This window comes from Megascapheus bottae, chromosome 15 (assembly GCF_031878675.1).
Source record: "Megascapheus bottae isolate mThoBot1 chromosome 15, mThoBot2.hap1, whole genome shotgun sequence".
Classification (NCBI taxonomy): domain Eukaryota; kingdom Metazoa; phylum Chordata; class Mammalia; order Rodentia; family Geomyidae; genus Megascapheus; species Megascapheus bottae.
Genome location: NC_143523.1, coordinates 15,285,459 through 15,308,278, shown reverse-complemented (window position 1 = coordinate 15,308,278; position 22,820 = coordinate 15,285,459). Strand labels below are relative to the sequence as shown.

The window sequence follows — 22,820 nt, the reverse complement described above, 5'->3', positions numbered from 1 at the left end:
AAATCCCCAGTGCTTTGTACATGCTAGGCAAGCATTCTATCACTAGGCCATGCTATTGGCTGCCTCTCTTATCTTTCAAGGGTCATATTTCCATAGTGTACTGAGCCAACTCAACATATATTTAAATTTTATTTTATATAGCTTTTAAAAAATACATAGTGACAGGCTTAGTTTTTGTTTTTTTTTTAAAGGTATATGTCCAAGTGTACATATTTTGAACAAGAGGGCAAAAGTATCACTTTGACAAAATAGCATGAAATCTAAAATCTTAGTCTTGGAAAGAAAGACAAAATGTTGCTTTATTCCACAAGTCAGACAGGATACCCAAAATTTGAGCTATTCAATTTGTTAGAAAGTTTGTTTTTTTCTTAATGGTACATAGTTGCTATGTATTTCTTTGCATATTACAGATGCTGGACATTATTGTTTCTTGAGTATATTAGCCAAGTTAGAGCCTCAGAATCTTTGTACTTACCATTTGTGTAGGCTGCTTTCTAAATATTCACGTAACTTCTTTTTCCATTCACCTGATCAAATGGAGTAGCACGTGGTCACCAACTTACCATGTCTGTTATATGATCTCCTTAACAGTATTTTGTTTTTATGTATGTATCTCTGTGCCTATGTTGTTAGATAATAGTTGGTGAGTGATATGATTTGAGTACCAATGTCTTTGCATAGAACTCATAGACAATACTGGATGATAAAATCCTTTTGGGATTCTCATACTCTCACAAAAGATAAGTTCTCCCTGTATCCTTTCCCCTGGTTCTCATAATTTTATATTCCTTTCTTATGTTGAAGTAGTGCTTCTGTGTTTAAAAGTTTATTAATATGAAGCATTTAACTTCATTATTAATTTCCTGGCATTTAGATAAGATGGTATTAGAAAATAATGTGCTTCATGTCTTTCATGAAGGTATCAGGAAATATGGCAGTTAATTCAAGTGAAGGCAAAGTTAATGTATTTTGAAACTTTTGTAATGTTGTAGTCATTTGTCATGTCTGTTAAGTGATCCTTTTTATTCTTCCCCCCTGTTCCCTTGTTTTGATTGTATAGTAAAAGGCAGAAAATTAAGGTTTAGTGAGAAATTGGAACAATTTTATCAGTTATACATTGCAACAGTGCTTCTTGGGATTGAGGCAGAAGGCCTTCTGTATTAGATTCAGGGTCTTACATGGGTCGGACAAACACTGTACCCTTTAACTGACCTTTGAGATGCTCTCTCCCATTTAAGACAGAAAAGCACCTGAAGCAGTCAAGTGACAAACTGAATCTTATCAGAGTGTGCTTTTCTTGGTACTTTTCCCTTTATATCCTAGCCTGTTCCTTGAAAAGTAAAACTAAAAATGAAAAACAAAAGCCTGAGACTCCTCTCTTGTAGAATTGGTGCTAGTTCCCCATCACCTGCTCCACTGGAAGTCTTGCCAACTCACAGCATTTTAAAAATACTGCTTTATTTCCTTGACTTTGTCTTCTGTTTTTTCCTAACTTAAATAGGCCATGATATTTTCACCTTTTTATTTAGCATTATCACTCTTAACGTATCCCACCGTGGCAGTAATCACTGCCATTTATTTCCAGGCTGAGCAGTGCCAAGATCACTGACAGTACTTGGATGTAGTAAAGAGACAGAATAAAAGGAGGAGTAGCAACTGGTTGCCTTGAAAGAGTACTTACCAATAATTTCTTAGATTTAGCCGCTATTTGGCCTGGTGAAAAAATTAAAATTAAAAATTAAAATTTTTTTCACATAAATATTTTCTACTTCAAGAATTAGCTATAAGCAAAAGAATATACTAAGATTTATTGCTGTAGTCATTTTGTTTCAGATCATGATCAAAGGGAAAGTTCTGGAAGTAGGAAAACATTGTACTCTTAGATAAAGAGAGACGTAAGCAACCAAACTTTGTCTTCAAGGCTAAATTATAAACCAATACAGAGAGATCTTTCTGCACTCTGAAGAAATGGCATAGTAATTATGGTTATATTAATAAGTTGAGTTTTAGTAACTTGCTTTTAAGGAATTACAATGCCACTTATATATAACAGTTTTATTTTCTTTTTAATGTTTATTATTATTTTAGGGTCTTAAATTTCAAGAATTTCTGTGTTGATTTTCAGTTTTTGTTCACTGTGTTTCAGTTTAATGTTTCCAAAAATTGTACTTTTGACATCATTACATCTTTAGAACTGTGTGTTCTGCCTACTAATTTTTTTTTTACTACTTTGTTAAAATAAGATTAAGGCCATTTGAGTTGGTCTTACTCAGAAGTTGTACCTAATTAACCTTATATTTGCTGAAATGAAAGCATCTAATTTTAATCCACAGCCATTTAATTTTGCTATATTTTAAAAACCTGACAGCATAAGAAAGCAAGCTGTCAAAGTGGAGCACAGAACAATTTACAGTCAAAGATAAGAACTTAAAAGCTAAATGCCAGTGATAGGCAATGTTCAGCCTACATTTATGCAAAGAAGCTCAGCCATAGAGATTTTTATTTCTTGGTTGGAATAGCTCAACATTAAAACAAGCTATGTCTTGAATTCCAGGTTGCAGTTTAGCTTGTGATTAAAACCACTTATTGAAAGAGGTTAGGACTGAAACTACTGCAGAGGGCAAATCACAATAAATGGCAGACTGCTGATGTCACTTTTTTTTTTCTGGCCTAAGGGTTTTGATATTTTTATCATTAATTTTGTAACCTCTGTTATTTTGGGGAAGGTAATGGGTTTGGCAAAATGTAGATGACCATTTAAATATACCAGGATCTAAATGATAATTGTAAATTTATCCTTTAACATACCGTAATCTCATAGGTCACATTTAAAAAAAAAATCACTCCTTTTTGTCTTGCCAAAAGGGAAAACTTTAGAGGCAAGAAAGATGGAGGTGCCATTTTGGTACCAGATGAGATCATGCCAAGGGTTTTGTTTTTGTTTTTTTTTTTTTTTGGTGTTTGGGGCTTTATTATTTTATTTTATTGTCAGGGTAATATATAGAGGGGTTACAGTTACATTTGTCAGGTAGTGGGTGCATTACTTCTTGCACATTGATACCCCTTCTCATATTCTTATCCCTATTTCCCTCTCCTCCCTCCCTCCCAATCATTTTGTTTCCCCCCCTTCCCTTTCCTATGTCAAATAAATAGATGTATATACAATATACCAGGTAACAAAGTCAGATACAGTAACCATATGAGATTAATCATAAGGGGACAAAAAGAGAAAAGAAATAACATAGCATATTAAGAACAACAAACCTCTTGTTTCCATATCCTAGAGTTCATTTAATCTCATCCTATATGACCTTATGTGCATAGCTTTTGAGCTATTGTGATCCTCTGCGAGGAGAATCCTAAATGTGTATTAATTGTCACAAATAAGAGAAACCATTGAGCCTATCTGTCTGTGTTCCTTTGGGTCTGGCTTACTTCACTTAATATAATTTTTTGTAAGTCTTTCCATTTCCTTACAAATGGGGAGATGTTCTTTCTGATGGCTGCATAGAATTCCATTGTGTATAAATACCACGTCTTCTTGATCCATTCATCTACTGAGGATGCCAAAGTTTTTATTACATCATTTTTATTGTGTAAATTTGAAATTCTTGAAATCTATTTTAAAAGTGAGATTTGGTTTGGATGAGAAGTTTGAAGGATCAGTTTCTGTTCTCTGGGCTTTTGAGAATTCAGAATTCAATTAGCATTTAGCATTTAGAATTCAATTAGCGTAAATATTTGCAGAAGTTTTTTAGGTTTCAGTGTGAATTAAAACAACAATGTAAAGTATTCATGTACTGTTCTACTGTAAAGAGTAAATTAGTAATGTGAATTCATGGAGCAAAATTATGGGGACTTTCTATTATTAATAAGCCCTTTGTTCTTGTGGCAGATGTCAAGGACTCCTTGATGAGTGTGTCAGCCATTAAATCACCACAAAAGAACAGCTTTCTAGCAAAGTTATGAAGATGAGAAAGTGAGGGTCTTGTCTATTTCTGTTACTTTTTAAAAATTTAGCCATCTTTAAATTTTCTGCCACCTACAACTCACTACTTGAGAAAAAAATTTCCACCATCACCAACCAGCCTTGATGGTAGCAGTGCCTAGAAGAATGGGACAGGCACTGTAATTCCCTCTTTTTCAAGGATGTATATGGGCACTGTTCTGTGTTTCTTGGTGGATATGAAATTGATACAACTTTGTGATACTGTTTGTCAAAATTTTAAACATCTGTGTCCTCTCAAATGACCAAATAGTTTCACATAGTCACAATCACAAAATTACTTTTCAAAAATTGAAAATGAACGTAAGTTCCTGTATTGGTGTATGTGTGTATAAGTAAATGATTAAAGGTCTTGGTAGATGCATATTAGACTAGAAATTATAGTTTTTATGGGGAAGAATAAGATGGCTCATGTATTTTAGAATTAAAATATTCAGTGAAATTGGAGGGATCCAAAAGATGAGAATTATTAGTGTTTTCTCTCTAGGTAGTATGCAAGAATGGTATGCACAAAATGTCCCAGAGAAATACAAATCCTATCTGTGGTTATAGGTGTGAGCCACTGGCTCCTTGCTTTAAAAAAAAAAAAAAATCATTTTTTAAATCAGCTGTCATAGAATGGCTATTAGCTTTCCCAGTGATCATGCTGGGTTTTTTTTTTTCTAAAAATGAGCTCATATATCTACCTCATGGAAGTGTATTTTATAGAATATAGTTTACCTCTTGTATGCCTCATTATAATTTCCAGTATTAATAATCAGATGTGCTTGGCTCTGGACTAGGTTTTTTTTTTAAATTTTAATATTCCTGGTTGTCTTTGGTTGTATAAAGAGGTTTTAATTCGATATGCAAACATAGCACAACACCCCATCCATCACTGTCCCTCAGGATCCTAGCCCTGTGTACCAGGGTTCTAACACTAAACACACCAGAGTCTAAAAAGGGATATCAAAACAAATAGCACAATTGTTGAGACCTTTTTGATGCTAGAAGTATTGGCACAGTGTTATGGGTATACTCAATGTAGTCTGTCCAAAGAGGTGGATAGGGTTCTGTCAGAGAGTAAAGAGTTAAGTGACTTAGGTATCAGAAGCATATCTGAGAATTTTATTCCCTTGCAATGTTGGAGATTAAAACCTAAGCATTGTATAACTGAACTACATTCCTACGTGGAGAATCTTAGAACACAAATCTAGGTTTCTTTTACTCTGTTGAATATACAAGTGCAGTTAATGGGCAGTCATCCTACTTGATCTTTGCATTGTTAGGCAATTGCCTTTCCATCTGAAAAACAAATTGACTTAGAAGGTAGAATTAAGTGAAATAGAGCAATTTAATGTTAGATGTTGCCTCATTAATGTTGCATCGTTCTGTTCTAACCAAAATGATGCGTAAGATATAATGACCCTCCGTAGACTTACAAACACATGCATGGACCTAAACTCAGTTATGAGTCCAGCAGTACTGTAGGGTTGCACTATAATAAAGCTTATTTTGATACATTGACAGACTGCTATGCAGATGTTTAATCTTGGTTTGTCCTAGGATTAAAGTCTGGAATCAAATAGTCCTTATGGGAGAAGGCACTTTATGCACGGACTATAACGAACCATATCCTTGTATATTAAAATACCACAAAGTAGACATCACTTTTCCCCCCTTGCACTAGAGTTTAGCTCTGAATCTTACTTCCAGCCTTGCATTTTACTGATTATTTTGGAGATTGAATCAGTTTCTTGAGTAGGTAGGATTATAGTCACTGGCACCTGGCCAGTTTAACTGTTATACTGGACTATTTAGAGAATTGTCTTAACTTTGAGACATAATTCTTTCACATTTTGATATTGTGAAATTTACCTTATCAATACTACTTTTTGATTTCCCTTGGAAGCATTTCTGAGTTTTCATTGTTAGAGGTTTTACATATATATATATATATATATATATTCAGAGTATTTCTAATTTTTCAAATGGCATTTTGCATGATAAGTACACACACACAGATAGATAGATAGATAGATAGATAGATAGATAGATAGATAGATAGATAGATATAAATATTTTTTTTTTTGCCAGTACTGGGGTTTGACCTCAAGGCCTAAGCACTGTCCTTGGGCTTTCTCAGGGCTAGAGCTCTACCACCTGAGCCACAGCACCACCACTTCTGGCTTTTTTTTAATAACTATACATATAGCTTTAGTTATAGAACAGATTACCTGGTGCCAACCCACTTTTTAAGTAAGTAACATTTATATCATATGCAGTGTCATAACAATAGGAAATATTACCTTCATTTCTAATCTTTCAAACCTCTAGTGCTTTGAAAAGTCACCTCATCCTCTGTTTTTTTGCTGCTTCAAAGTGGACACATCTTCCAGTGTCAGAAAGATACTTGTGAAGCATCTTTAGTCAGTTATTGAGAAAATACTTTTAATGCCAAATCAACCTAGCATTGCCAAGTGGTAGTTATAAGTTTTATATTCTATTTTATGCCTGTTAGAATCTTTGCTAATTAGCATTAGCAAATCCTTTTTTGTTGTTGTTTTGTCTTTTATCTTGCCCATCAATTGTGGGCTTGAACTCAAGGGCCTGCGTGCTTGTTGTTGCTCAGCTTTTTTAGACAAGGTTAGTACTCTGCCACTTTGAGCCAGAGCACTACTTCAGTTTTCTGGTGGTTAATTGGAGGTAGGAGTCTCACAGGATTTTCCTCCCCAGGTGGCTTTGAACTATGATCCTCAGATCTCAGCCACTTGAGTAGCTAGGGTTACAAGCCTGAATCATCAGTGCCCAGCCTAGAACTAACAAATTCTTGGTGGCTTAGTTTCCCAACACTTTTCTGGAACATGATGTGACACATTCAAGCATCTGAGTAAAGATGTCTGCTAAAATTTTCCCTACATTATTATAGTCTGAATGTATTTTTGAAAATTGTCAGTGATTTCGAACACCAAGGGGTATAAGTAGCTGTAATTTGTCATGTGTTTTGATAACTCTAGTCATTGGTTTATTCCACTAGAAGAGAAGAAACAGGTGATGATAACTGAGTAAGAATTTGAGCCATGTTGGTCCTCATACGATTTATGTTAAAGACTACTGTATAGCAATCTATAACAAGACTAACAAATACACTGTAGCAATATTGTCTAAGAAATGAAGTTGATCATATAACAGCTTTTTGAAAAATCAAAACACAAATGGTTCCTAAAGTTACTGACAATAGAAAGTCCTCAAAATTTTCTCAGCAAAAACTTTTGTCTGGCACATACATGTCCATTTTTGTAATGGCTAACATTGGTATGGGTGGGGGGGAACTAGGTAATTTAGAAGTAAAAGTAATATTAGACCTTTTAACTTGAGCCACCCCAAAATGTCAGAAAAACTGAGCATATGACAATGAAGTACACTAAACTAAATTCTTCTATTACCTTTTAGATCAAAGTGGACTTATTTTTTTATATGTACATCATTTGAGGAATCTAATTTAAATACTTTATGATAGTAGATGAGATATTTATCCAAGCAGGTTATATATATTTTGTCATATAATCTTGACAGTCAAAATATAAAGTGTGTGGAAAATAAAAAGCTTTCTTTATTCATTAGTGGCTACTGTATTCAAGCTTTCTATATTTAGATATCGATTCACGTGTTTTGGTATCTGGTATTCAAGATTTTCAGATTTGAGGTGCTCAACCTGCACACCTACTTGTTATAAATGGGATCTAAAAACTAATTAGTTAGGGATACACTTTCTGATAGTCTTTTAAAATTATAGTAACAATTTTGTTTCTTTAATATAAATTCTTAGAAGTTAGGATCTTGCTGAAATAATATTTCAGAATAATTCTGAATATCTAGTGGATATCCATAGTAAGAGACTTATTAGGTTTTCTAAAAAAATAAATTCCTTTTTTTTTTATATTTACAGGCAATCTGTCCAGTTTAAATCGACTTGGTCTGAGATATAATAGACTGTCAGCAATACCCAGATCACTAGCAAAATGCAGTGCACTTGAAGAATTAAATTTAGAGAATAATAACATTTCTACTTTACCAGAGGTAAGAAGTAAAGAAAGTAATATCTTCTCCCTGTTGTACTCTGTAAATATTACATCGTTTGGGGAGCTTGCACTAGATGCTACTAAGGTACATCTTTGTAGCTGTTACTTAAAATCTAGCTGCATTCCCAGCTCAGTTATCAAAAGGTACTGTAGGAAATAAATGCAAAATATCTTTCTTAGCATGCAATATTTTATTATCAAGATTAATATTAGCTATAACTCCTGTTGATTCAAATTGTCACTATTGATGCAGTAATATTAAACTTGTTTCAAAATTTTTATTTTTATTAAATAGTATAAACTTGTTGGTTATGTTAGGAAATGCTTTCTTTTATTTTGCTTATGCTTAATTGGGTAAGATACAATATTCTTTTTACTTATCTGAATAATTGAATGCAGTTTTGCTCTTGCTTTCTTTCATTAAAATAGTGTACTGCAGTTGGGCACAGGTGGCTCACATCTGTAATCCTAGCTACTCAAAAGGATCTGAGGATCGTGATTCAAAGCCAGCCCAGGCAGAAAAGTCAATGATACTCCAATAAACTACTCAGGAAAAGCCAGAAGTGGAGCATAGAGCTCAGGCCCGAAGTTCAAGCCCGAGAACTGGTGCATGCACACGCGCTTGCATACACACACACACATACACACACACACACACATACATCCCAGACACATTGAAACATATGCTGTGTTTTTAGTATATATAACAACACATTTTTATAAAACACAATATCTTATGTCTTTATAAAGCACAATGAAGCACAATATCTTAGTATTGCAGCAAATGAACCAGTGGAACTGAATATATAGATTGAGTTTCATAGCATCTTTTTATTCTAATAATTAAAAATGACACACTTATAATCTCAGGTTACTTTATATTTTCTACTTAGGAGGATCAAAGTTTGAGGCTATTCACAGGCAAGTTGGATTCCATGTTCTAAAAATCCAAAAGGGCTGGAGGTGTGGCCCAAGTGATGGAGTACTTATCTAGGGTGAATGACACCCTTGGTTCAATCCTTCATACTTAGAAAGTTGAGCTGTTCACCAATGGCTCATGCCTGTAATCCTAGCTACTCAGGAGGCTGAGATCTGAGGATCAAGGTTCAGAGCTAGCCCAGGCAGAAAAGTCCTTGAGACTCATCTCTAACCACCAAAAAACTGGAAGTGGCTCTGTGGTTCAAGTGGTCGAATGCTAGCCTTGATCTGAAGAGTTCAGGGGCAGCACCTGGGCCCAGAGTTCGAACCCCACAACCACCACTAACAAAAAGAAGTGGAGGGTGGGGAGCAAAGAAAAGACTTGACAATCAGAGGAGGGAAAACAGACAGGAAGGGGCAAGAAGGGAGCCCTTGCTGGCTTCAAACTTCAATCTTGTGGCTCTCAGCTTCTTGATAGCTAGAATTTAGGTGTGAGACACTGGCACTCACTCATTTTCAAGTAAAGATCCTATGGAGAAAACCTTTAAGTGGTATAGTCCAAACATGGGGAAGCATTAACTCTTATTTAAAAGTTGTTGTGTTCTGGAAATAATGTTCATAAGAAAAAATGTAATTGTCTGTATTTGTAATAAGCACAATAAGAAAATCAAATACATTATATAGTGCTTATGAAACATTCAAGCTAGATCAGGTAAGAAAAATGAAGACTCATTATGTTCAATGGAGACATACTACTGAAATCAGCTGATAAAGTGATGGAAGGAATTTTTCACTTGAAAACTGCCTGAAAATGGGCTGATTTTAATGTAGGCATAGGCAATTCTTTTTTATTTTGAAACAAATTGAAGGCATTTTCATGACTTGAATGCCATGCAAGGTTTGCCAAGTAGTAGTTAATCTGATCTATGCTCTTCATAGTTTGTGTGCAGCAGCAGATGTAAAGGGTAGCACCTTAATGTGCAGTATAAAGAACAAGTGTGAGTTTACCACACAGCTGTGCCCTCAACTACATGGTTACTAATATCCTCAGTGGGATTTGCTAGCTACACTAATTGGCATCTCAGATAATGTATTCAGTTTGTGCTTCATGGGCAGCAAAATTTGAACCCCCACACATCTCACAATGTGTTCATTTCTGTTTGTGCTTCTGCTTCAATCTGGAATCTTTTTTTCCTCTACAAAAATCTATTTTTATTCTTGTAGTTCTCATCTTAACCCCTTTCTATTGTTTTCAGTTTATTTTTTACTATTGCTATCCTTCTTTTGAATTCAAGTAGAGAGGGATTTACATTTTAAGCACTTTTTGTACACTAGGTTTTATGAAAACTTTTCATGTATTTTATTTTTTTGTCTTCACTACAACCTAGAAAATAAAGCATCAATAATTTTTTAAATGAATAAACCAAGGTTAGAAAAGTAACTTATCCAAAGTCATATGCTATTAAAAGGTAGAGCTAGGATCCAAAATTATTATAGTAGGCTGTATCAGAGTTCCTCAGACTACTAGGTGGTCTTGCTGTTGTGAGTTTTATGATGTCGTGGGAGTGGACCCAGAGCCTGCATTTCTACCCAGCTTCCAGTGGATCCTCATCCTGGCTTCCTTGAACCAAGCTTTGAGAACAAGAGCCTAGTGATGTAATTATTGCTGATGATTAGTATTGTTTTTGATTGTTTACTATCTTGTGCTTAGCACTTTAGTTACACAGTACAAAGCTAAAGTAGAAGTAAGTAGGATTCTATGTTTAGCCAGTACTGAGTAGATACTTGTATCTCTCAAATTTTGCAGTACAGAAAACATCAGAAAGGGTATTGGTTCCTAAAGATATCTTCAATTGTGGAGTCACCACTTATTCAGTACCAGGAATTATGTTTATCTTAGTACTGTTTTAGAGATAAATATGTAAGGCCTAAATAGGAGCGGTCACATAGTCATTGTCAGAGACAGACTAGATTGCTCAGTAGCAATCTCAAACTACCTAGGCTGGACGCTGGTGGCTCACTCTTGTGAGCTAGCTACTCATGGGATCTGGGGATCATGGTTTAAAGCTAGCCCAGGCAGAAAAGTTCCTGAGACTCTTAACTCCAATTAGCCACCAGAAAACCAGAAGTGGAGCTGTGGCACAAAGTGTTAGAGTGCTAGCTTTGAGCAGCAAAATTCAGTGACAATGCCCGGCTCTGAGTTCAAACCCCACAACCGTCCAAATAAAATAAAATAAAAACCCCAACTAGGTACATCTGGGATATTTCTCACCGAAGGACATGCTTTCTTTACATCAGCTGAAGACAAAAAAACTAGAGAGTCCAGGAGAATGTCCTGTTTTCTATAAAATATGGTGATCCAACTTCCTTGACTCTAGAATTTTAGTAAGGCAAGGAAGGATCATAGAACCAGCCCACTTGGTCCTAGACTGAGATATTTGTGCTTGGAACTGCTACTCTATTCAAAATGGCTACTTTAGTTCTAAACTATGATTATTTTGTTGTTTCTGTCTTATTGTTTGCAGAGTCTTTTATCAAGTCTTGTGAAACTGAATAGTTTGACCTTGGCTAGAAATTGTTTCCAGTTATATCCAGTGGGAGGTCCATCTCAGTTTTCTACCATCTATTCCCTCAATATGGAACACAATCGAATCAATAAAATCCCCTTTGGAATTTTCTCCAGAGCAAAAGTATTAAGTAAGCTGAATATGAAGGTAAGCATCTGTTTTGGGATAAGGAAGACTTACTACAAATCTAATATTTATATTTTCTTTTTTGGTGTAGAGAATAGGAAATCATACCTTGCTGATGAAGTCTTAAATATTGAGCAATTTGTACAGGTACAACAAGCATCTTAGGCCATTTGCTAGGAATTTGTCCTCAGGAAATAACTAATGTCCATAAAAGTACAGTTGCAGGGATATTTATTTCAGAACTTTCTGTGTCATAGGTATCAACAGACTAATGCAAACAAGGATTTTCAAAGTAATAGTTTAGTAGAATAATGAAGGCAAGGAATCATACTTAGGGAAAAATGTTAAATAAACAGACACCGCTGCTAGCTGATATCTGTAATTCTAGCTAGGATGCTGAGATTGGAGGACTGTAGTTCAAAGCTAGCACCGACAGAAAAATCTGTGAGATTCTTATCTCTAGTTAATCACACACACACACACACACACACACACACGGAAGTAGAGCTGTGGTTCAAATGGTGGAGCACTAGCCTTGAGCCAAAAATCTCAGTGAAGGCGCCAGGTCAAGAGTTTAAACCCAAGACTAACACCCTAGGGAAAAAAAAGTTAAATTATCAGTTGCTTTATTCTCAGTTCATTAAGTAAAAATCAAAGCAGGTAAAAATCTCATCACATACACAGTTTTCAATAGCTATTTTAATGTTTAATATTGTATCAAGTACTTATATATTGTATATGTGTATATTACCAGTTTTTTCCAAAGCACAGTGTTTTTCTTCATATGTCAGAATTACTTATGGGGATGTACAGTTCCTTTTTGCTTATCTATGTGCTATACTATGAATGGGTTTAACATTTGTTAAATGTTAAAAAAAAATGAAATGGAAGATTAATGGTTTAATTTAGTTTTTTGTTTGTTTGTTTGTTTTTCTTGCTAAAAGTAAATTTACTTGGGGAAGCAGATAGTGTGCTGTCCTGTCAGGGACACAGTGCAGACTTGGGATCTAACAATGTGACCCCAGCGGTTCTCAAGCTGCGGTTTTAAGGGCAAAAACCTTCAGTTAAGCCAGGCCACACACAGGTGTCCAATGGGATTGTAACAAACACAGAGGGGCTGTATAGTCACATCCAACTACACGCAGGTATCAAATAGGGTTACCACCTGCCTCATAGAAATTGAACTAACCTATCATCTTGGCGGATTTGGTGCTTTCCCACAGAAAGTAGGCCAATATTCTTTTGATAGATAAGGCTATTCCTTCCTAGATGGGCAAGGAGGCTGGGCTGTTTTACTATTGACATTCAACATTTCCCAATGGGGTCAAGGGAGCTCTTAGTACTTTCAACATGGAGTCAGTTTTTGCTCCCCTCAACCCATCACTTTTCATGTCCAGTCCAAGACACTTATTTCAGATCTCCAAACTTTACTGTCAGGCTTCCTTTCTGTTGCTCCCTCCTGACCCTGACCTTGTCTAGCATTCTCTTTCTGGGAAGTACCCTATCTGCATGTCTGTAATCCAGGTGTGATGCTTTCTGCAGGACTGATTCCCTCTTCATCTCTGATCACATCTGTGACATCCCACCTGCTGATTCGGGTGTTTCTACTCAGGTCCTCTCACATTTTACCATTTGCACTGGGAACCGTTGGTTCCTAAGCCTCTCTCCTCCCCTAATCCTGTTCTACGGTCTCTATCCTATTTCTCAAGTCCTGTGGGATTCCATGAGGAGTGAATGCAAAGATCCCTTTGGAGCTTCAGGTGCCTTGGATGGGGTGAAAGTGAATTCCAGGTTCTTAAGGAAGTTAATGGTTTAATTTGTAATAAACAAACTTTAGGCCTGGAATTGACCATAGAGCTGATTGATTTTGGAGGAATCCAGGGAACATATGGTTCTTTTTCTTTTCTTTTTTTTGTCAGTCGTGGGGCTTGAACTCAGGGCCTGAGTACTGTCCTTGAGCTTTCCTCAACGTTAGCACTTTACCACATGAGCCACAGCACTACTTCCAGCTTTTTCTGTGTATGTGGTACTGAGGAATCGCACCTGGGTCTTTGTGCATGCTAGACAAGCACTCTACCCTTAGGCCACTGCATCTTGTTGTCTTTGGTGAACCCTTCAGTATAACTGTGGTTCCTTCCAAGCTACACCTAGTTTCTTTTTTTCTAATTACACTTGGTCATAAATAGAGTATGCTACTTTCATGATGATTTGAGGTGTATAAATGAACTAGTGTAAATTCCATATCAATCTTGTGTACAATTTGTAAATCTGGTTATGCAATTAATATATCCAGTTCTAATTAGTAATGCATAGTAATATTGACTCTGTTTATTTTTGTAATGAGTTTATGACATAGTTCAGATGTTTATTTTTTCATTTGCTTATATATTGTTGGACCTAATTTTACTGTAGTATGTTTCTTGGAAAGGCTTGCTATTTTCAGTAAAATCAAAATAAAACTTATAAATCTTCGCTTTAATTTTCTTATAAATGTGATGTTTAGCGACTCTTTCTCTTGAAAAACATCAAAATGAAACCCAACATTTTTGTGCAGATAGAAAGCAGTAGTAATTTTTAAATTGTGTTATTATCTTTAAGTAGTTATACAAAAGAATTACCATTCAGCAAATTATTAGCATAATTCATTTTGATTTATGTGGCTCCCTTCATCATTCACTAGTAGTAAATTTTTTCCCCATATGAAAATATTTTCCTATACTATAGCCATCAGTAGTTGGGGCCCCAGTAAATAATATTAAATATTGCTTTCCAAATGGATACTTGCTAATTGTAATTTTGCATTAGTGACTTTGTATAAAATAAAATGACTTATCTTTGTTGCAAAAACAACCCATAGACTAACAAGAGAACCTAAAATAATTCTCCTACTACAAGAACAAGGTTGCTGCTATTACTGTTGTCCCTTAATGTACAACAGGTGGTTTAAGAATTGTTACCAATGAGAGTGCATCTGAAAGTGAACATGTGCAAATAGGAAAAAAATGTAATGGATCATTTAAAATGTCTAAACAAAATTAAGATTTCATACCACTGTATCATGTTTTTATTATTTTTCATGCCCCCTCCCCCAAATACTGGGGTTTGAACTGAGGGCTTTGTGCTCATATTCAGTTTTTTTTGCTCAAGGCTAGCACTGTACCATTTGAGTTACATTCCCACTTGGATTGCTGGTGTTTAATTAGAGATGAGTCTCATGGACTTTCCTGTTCAGGCTGACTTTGAATCTAGATCCTCAGATCTCTGCCTCGTGAGCAGCTAATATTACAGGTGTGAGCCACTAGTGCCCACCTCATCTTACAAATTCTTAAAATGAAATTATAGATATTTTAAAGATTTAAATAAATATTCTAAGACTTTATTTGTTTCTCAGTTCACCATCTCTGGCGTTCCTGAGCCATTTGGTTTCCTTATACTGACATATGTATCTTTTTCCACAGTCCTTATCATAATTTTATTATAAATATTTATTACTAGGATCTTTGAAATCTGTTTTCTTCATATTTTGCTACTTCTATATAAAGTCTTTATTTAGGAAATAAAGCCTAATTGTTCTGGAAGTTCGGTTTCTGTTCCAAGGGTTTTACCTGTCCTCCTTTCCACATTTAGTATCAAAAAAAGGGTATTTCTGTTTGAAGGGGTTTTTGTGGTGGCGGGGTGGGGGCTCACATAGTTTTGTTTTGCTATTCTATTGGGGGTGCTTCTTTTTCTTTGCCAGGACAATCAGTTGACATCACTTCCTTTGGATTTTGGAACTTGGACCAGTATGGTAGAGTTGAACTTAGCCACTAATCAGCTCACAAAGATCCCTGAGGATGTATCTGGTCTTGTTTCTCTTGAGGTGAGTGAATTCTTTCTTTAAATTTTTTATTGTAATTAATAGAAGGGTTATATTATATCCGCCAAATAGACAATGCATTACTTCGCATACATTGATACTCTTTCTCGTGTTTTGGTCCCCATTTCCCTCCTCCTACCCCAGCCCCTCTTGTTTTCCTCCCCTCCCTATCCAACTGAGTGAATTCTTTTGAGCATAACTTTCTTTCCTAACATTCTCTCATCATTAACTAGATGAGCAGTTAGAACTTTCGGACCTTCCACAGTTTCTTAGCCTAGTAGTTTCTATCTGGCTAATGATCATAATTAAAAATGATTGTGATTTGACTTCCTTAGACATACAATCCTATTAGGATGATGAATTGTTTAGTTAGTCTAGATTTTGAATTAACTCTTACCTAGAAAAAATTTAGATGCTGCAAAGAACCTATGAAAGAAAAGCTCTCTAAAATTTAGCATCTTTATAACATATTTTTACCTTAATTCTTTTCAAGAAACACATTGTCCACCAAAAATAATTATGGATTCCTCAAATTAGAATTTAATACCTTAGAAAAATTTCTATGACTCAGGCCTAATTTCCATCCTAATCACCTGTCTACTGAAATGTAGTGTTCATAATTCTAGCTTTGCATGCTTATTCCTATGATCCCCAGTATTTACAATGCTCTTTTCTCATCTTTTTTTTTTGAAAACTCATTTTCATAATGAAAGGTCCATCTTATTATAACTTTTTCAGTCAAGAATGATTGCCTCTTTCCTTGAGTACCCAGACTTTCATCATTTTGATGGAAAAGCTTACTAAAATAGTACATGTTATAGTATTCCTTCTTTCCCCCCATCTCATGTTTGTAAAAATCCTGTTATTTGATAAGTGAAATAGCATACTGTAATAGTTAAAAGCATTGGCTTTGTGGTTGAACAGATTTGGGAGTAATCCTAATTTGATCTCTATTTATGGGTTCTGCCTATCTAAGCTTCAGTTTGCTAAGCTGTGAACAGTGAGGATAATGGTACTTTGTAGAGTTGCAATTGAGATTAAATGTAATAGTGCACATGATGGCATTTGGTATGATGTCCTGAAAAATAATAAAAATTAATTGGTAGTTAAGTGTTTTGATGGTTTTATGGCATATGTTAATTTTATCATGAGTTATATAATTTGGGGGGAAATACTGTTCCTTTCACTATCCTAATTCCCAAGACTATCTCCCTACTTAACCTGCAAATTTATAATGAGCATAAGGACTATCTTCCTCTTCCTTTTTATTTTTATTGCTTTTAGACTCTTTGAGGACGCCTTGAAACAAAAGTAAATATAACAAAATGTAACACCAGGGGTCTTAGTCAGTTATAAGTCAATTGTTCCTCCCTTAAGTGATGATTTATTTATAAGGGGTTTTGAATAAATAATCAGATTTTTCTTGGACAGTTGTGATCATTCTTTGTCAGAGTACATTGTGTGAATCTTAGTGAAATAGTAATTTTTTTTTATCTTTTGTAATTTACTTTAAAATTACTTCCTTTGGTTTGGTTTTTACAATAATACATTATTTAAAACATTTTAGAATAGTAAATTACATCTGTCATGTGTTTTATAATTATTACTCTTAACATTCATTCACTCTTTGGGGGAATTAGCATTGTTCAATAAATTTAAAGCCACAGATAGTAATATGTAATAATATAATATGTAATATAATTTCACAAGTTGTAAATGCTACCAATAACTTCTCTTTAGGTTCTAATATTATCCAATAATCTTCTAAAGAAGCTTCCCCATGGTCTTGGAAATCTTAGAAAATTAAGAGAATTGGATCTAGAGGAAAACAAACTGGAGTCCTTGCCAAATGAAATTGCTTATCTTAAGGATTTACAGGTAAAATATTATCATCGTGGCTTTATATTCATGTGATTAAGATTTTTGGATTTCATTCCAAATTGTACATAAAGTTCTTAAAATTTGGATCTAATTCTTAAACCATATAGCTTTTACTAATGAAAGCAAATTTTATGTTTATGTGATTTTATTTCTTTCTATTAACAAATGATATTTAAAAGAAAATCCTATAATTTAGTAAGTCCTGTCCCATTTAGTTTCTCTATTAGTGTAGTTTACTCTTTTTTAAATTCTGTTTTATTGTCAGGATAATGTATAGAGGGGTTACAGTTACATTCGTCAGGTAATGGGTGCATTGTTTCTTGAACCTTGATACCCCTTCTCATGTGTTTGTCCCTTTCCCTCTACCCCCTGCCCGCCGCATTTTACTCTTTAGTAGATATATTTAAGTTTTCGTGAAATGTAGGAAATGTATTTGTAACCATCTTTTCTTTTGTTAACTTTTTAGAAATTAGTCTTGACAAACAACCAGTTGACCACTCTTCCCAGAGGCATTGGTCACCTTACCAATCTCACACATCTAGGCCTTGGAGAGAACCTACTCACCCATCTTCCTGAGGAAATTGGTATGAACCTTAGAGATACTTGACTGCACTAATCATTTGCTCTTGTACTTTATTTTATTTTTTATTTCTTTAAATTTTTTATTGTCAGGGTAATGTATAGAGGGGTTAGTTATATTCACCAGGTAGTAGGTGCATTACTTCTCATACATTGATACCCCTTCTCATATCCCTTCTCCCATCCCCTCCCAATCATCTTGTTTTCCCCCCTTCCCAATAAATAAATAACCGTATATACAATATACCAGGTAACAAAATCAGATCCAGTAACAATATGAGATTAACCAAAGTGCAGAAAAAGAGAAGAGAAATAACATAGTACATTAAGAACAACAATCACACAAAATAAAACTCTTGTTTCCATATCCTAGAGATCCTTTCATTTAGTCTCATCCTATATGATCTTAAATACCTAGGTTTTGAGCTATTATAATCCTATGCTAGGAGAGTCATAGCATTATTACAAATGAGGGGAAACATTGAGCCTAGGTTCCTTTGAGTTTGCCTTATTTCACTTAATAGATGCTCTTGTACTTTCAGGTATGTTTGACAAACTTATTTTTGTAAACTGAACTTGCATGTGGCTTCGGTTTTAATTTTGTAATTGAGTACTAATGGCTGGTGATAGTTGGTTAATTTTGGTTACGTTTCCTCTAGAATTGACACTATATTTGAGAATCCTTTACTACAGTTATATTTCTGATAGGTTTTATGTAGTCTCAAGGTAGAAGAAATATTTTCTCTTCCAAATTAAAAAATTACATACACTTGACAACTCAAGTAAGTTGAAAGAATATATGTTTTTTAGTTCATTTGTTTCTAATTAACAGCTTATTTTTTCACTTTTGCTTTTTTGTTTAAAACTTTTTGCTTTTGTTTTTCGGGATAGTTTCTCTTGGTGTTACTCCTAATGATTGTTGGGACCAAATGTGATCTTGCATCAGTCACCTGAATGTCTGGTATTGCAGAATAAATGTCTAGCTTCAGAACTAACATTTCTTCATGGGACTTAAGGGCTAATATTAATATGTGATATATCATCATTTGGATGTACTTTAGATTTTTTCCAAGAGTTTTCTTTATCATTTTATATAACAACATGACTATCTTAGATTTTAAGGCTATGCAAATTGTAATCCTGTTTGATTGAGGTCATCTAATTAATGAATAGGAGTTCATAAATGAGTAATTCTCTGTTATTTTCTGCTGCCGATAGTGAGCTTCTCAGAAGCATTATAGAATAATGGTAAAAAGTGGTTTGGGAGATGGAAAATAATTAAAATCTAACTGCTACTTATTTCTTCTCCATTTTGGATATTACTTGTAACCTCTGTGAGCCTCTTCTTATCTATAATAGTTTCTGTGTAGATTTTTTTCTAAATAGTTATTACTCTTATAGGTAAAGAAACTTATTACTGCATCTGTTTTACAATTTTATATAAATGCTATTGCCAACCCAAATTTTGACATTTAGTATTGAAAATATTTGACCCTGTATACTTAACATTTCTAGTATATTAACTGCCTTACAATTTCCTTCCTCCTCTTCCCTGCCCTCCCTCCCCCGCCAGCTTGGGCTCTATCCCTTAGCTTTCAGCTCAAGGCTAACATTCTACCATGTTGAGCCACAGCGTGGTGCTTAATTTCCTTAGAAATGCACCTAGGAAGTATGAATACTTTAAGATACTCTAGAAAAATATTTCAAAAGACTATATGAGTTGATTGTTGGCTATGGTAACCCAAAGATTTGTATCAACTAACAAAAATTATCCACATGACAAATTAATTAGGTAAAATTATCATATTATATATAATAGGAAAATAATTGTAGGTACTAAATGTACAATAAACTTATTTGTGGAGTTTTATAATTCAATATGAATGCCGTGCTGTCTCAAATTGAATTTCTTGTAGAGGGTACCTTTTCAGAAAATGCCAGACTTTAAAACAACCATAAGGAAAAGGTTCTAGTTTTATTGTCCTGAACATTGAGGTTTAAGAAAACAACAGAAAAGCTCCCCAGTTAATTGGACTAAGCCCCAAGATCTAGCTGTAAGTTACTTAAAATGAAGAGAATAAGATGAAATATGTATAAATGTATGTACTGCCCATTTAAGTCTTTAAAAATAGTAACTGATTAAACAACTAATTTTGAAAAACTGATTTTTTTAAATAAAACAGGTACACTGGAGAACTTGGAAGAATTGTATTTGAATGACAACCCCAACCTGCATAGCCTTCCGTTTGAGCTGGCACTCTGCAGCAAGCTTTCAATCATGAGTATCGAGAATTGCCCACTCAGTCACCTTCCACCTCAGATTGTTGCAGGAGGGCCTTCTTTCATCATTCAGTTCTTAAAGATGCAGGGTCCATATCGTGCCATGGTCTGATTCAAACCTGCTGTTCCTACACACTGTTCAAAAATAGACTGCCATTAATGTTTCATATCTATCTGTATCTATTTATGTAGATATTGATATATATGGCAGATTTATAAAGACCGCATTATGTGTTTCTGCAAATAGAGGAATCATAGCCATTTAGATTTTTTTTAATTCTGTACAAAAAAAAAGGCTTATGTAAGTTTTCTTTGCTAAATTTGATGGATGTTTTTCTGTTGTATAATCTGGTATGCCAGTTTACTTTAAAAGTTTGCCAACAAATTATGAAGTCACTAAATTTAAGAAACAAAAAGTACTATATTTAGATATTCTTTTCTCTTAAGAAAAAATATGGGCCAAGGACTTTGTTGCAACTTTTCATATACATTGTCCCCATACCAGATATCAGATCTTTAGAGTATTATAGGCCCCAAAGATAGATTTTTTTCTTTAACTTATTTTGAAATTTGGGATTTAAATTTTATATGTTTACAGTCAGAGTAAATCACTGGATTTTGTTTTGTTTTGATTTGCTCTGTTTTAATCACTCAAATCTAGAGTTTATATCCTCTGTTAAAGAATTTGCATTAGCTGGTTTGAATATTAAGAGATAATAGTTTGTTGAAACAGCTAGCAAAGTACAAATATACAGTCAGACAAATATAGAATTCCATTAATTTTGCTTCTCTGATGAATGGAAGCAGAGTATCTGAGGTGAGTCTGGGTGGGGCAGGTATTAAAGACTTTCTAGTATAAATATGTTTTCTTAACTTAGAGGGGAACAGAAACTTGTAGTGAAAAGGTTTTCATTCTTGAAAGTTGCAGAGCCACAAAAACCAACAGAGAAATTTGGCAAATATCTAAGTTACACATAAACACACATTCTATATATGTATATACAATGCTATATAGATATGTATTTATTATATCATAAACTACAATAGGTAACTTTAAGGATTTCTCCCTATCCTTGTACAATGAAATGAATGTCTTTCTTTGAAAACTGCAATATATGTATGTTTCAAGGTTATTTAACAGTGTACTATGGTTTTATATCTTGACTTGCCTTGTACATCTATCTGTTTTGGAATCTGTGTCTAAGCACAATATCTTCACACTGTGCTGTATTGCTGCTGAACTAAATGCACTTTTCCCCGTATATGGGGCACTGGCTTCAAACAATTCAGTTCAGTACCATTACTTTTAATCTCATATTTCCTCTCTTGGTAGTTGGTAGTACAGTTATGGGAAAGAGGCACATTGCATAGAAGCCATTGGTAGTTCTGTGGAAGTTATGTGAGATGTGCATGTGCTGTTTTATATATTTCTTTTGCTTTACTGCCTTCAAGACTAGCAGAATTGTAAACGTGTACCCCTTTATGTAGTGCTGTTCTTTTTGGTAGTGTTGGTCTTAAGTCAGTTTACTTATTGAGGAAAGTTAAAAGAGCAAGTGCATTCGAGTTATCCTAAAAAAAACACTTCCCATATAATGAGTAACTATTATGTACATTTTCATATTGCTACTTTTTTCCATTTTGTTGGGCATTGTGTTTAAAAAACTTTTTAACAAGACTATAATATTAAGATAGAAAATTGGATTGTTTTGCTTTTCTGGTATTCAAATTTGGAATGAGTTTGAGGTTATATCTATGTTCAAAATTGACAATTTTATAAAGAACAACTAAGAAATGGAAGGCAGGTAAAGATATAAAACCCTAGAATGCTTAAATGTGCTGTAAAACTATTGTAGATGTCACTGGATTTTACCAAGTAATATCCTTTCTTTGCTCCATCTACTGTGGCTTTTCAGTTAAATTTTTGTTTATAAAATGAATTTGTTTATTACAGCTCTACCTAGAGCATATGTGTATGTGTGTTTTTTTTTTAAATCTCATATCCAGGTGTGTTTATATGTTAAGTTATGGAATTTGAACTTTAAAGATAGTAAACTAGTGGCTGTTTCTTAAAAATATGTAATCATTTCTCAGAATGAAAATACTTTTAAGTCAGTTTAGTTCCCCTACCTTTGTATATGTTAGTCTGCATACATCTTAACATACAGATGTGAAGTGTGAATAAGACTTGTCTCTTCTTCATAGAGCCACCTTGTAAAAAAAGAGCCCATTAATGTATCTTCACTATTAACCAGGAAACTAGAAAGGACTCTAGGACATCCTTGTGAAAGCAAGATATCTAATATTTAATAATTTGAAAATGATAAAGAACATTGTTGAATGACTACATTTGAAACTAATATTTTTTCCTGAAACTATAATCGGACTAGTGATATACACAAAAAAATTTTGTTTTCTTTTAAAGAATTTGTATTTAATCTGTTCATGGAGTTCAGTAAATAAAATAGGAATGCCAGAAAATGTTACATTGCAAAAATATTAAACTTTAGTAATCTGTAGCAGAACTGTAATGGTAACGTCAAAAATAT

General features: G+C 34.2%; 1 protein-coding gene across 1 annotated transcript in view; it reads left to right on the top strand.

Annotated features, from left to right (window-relative positions):
• The window catches only part of Shoc2 (SHOC2 leucine rich repeat scaffold protein), a 63,866-nt gene extending 41,636 nt beyond the window's left edge, over positions 1–22,230 (top strand). Inside the window, exons 4-9 of the mRNA XM_090345895.1 lie at positions 7,935–8,065; positions 11,511–11,699; positions 15,415–15,537; positions 17,275–17,412; positions 17,882–17,999; positions 20,178–22,230. Coding sequence (XP_090202021.1) covers positions 7,935–8,065; positions 11,511–11,699; positions 15,415–15,537; positions 17,275–17,412; positions 17,882–17,999; positions 20,178–20,386 — 908 coding nt within the window. The 3' untranslated portion in view covers positions 20,387–22,230. The remainder of the gene's footprint in view (positions 1–7,934; positions 8,066–11,510; positions 11,700–15,414; positions 15,538–17,274; positions 17,413–17,881; positions 18,000–20,177) is intronic.
• The last annotated feature ends 590 nt before the right edge of the window (positions 22,231–22,820 follow it).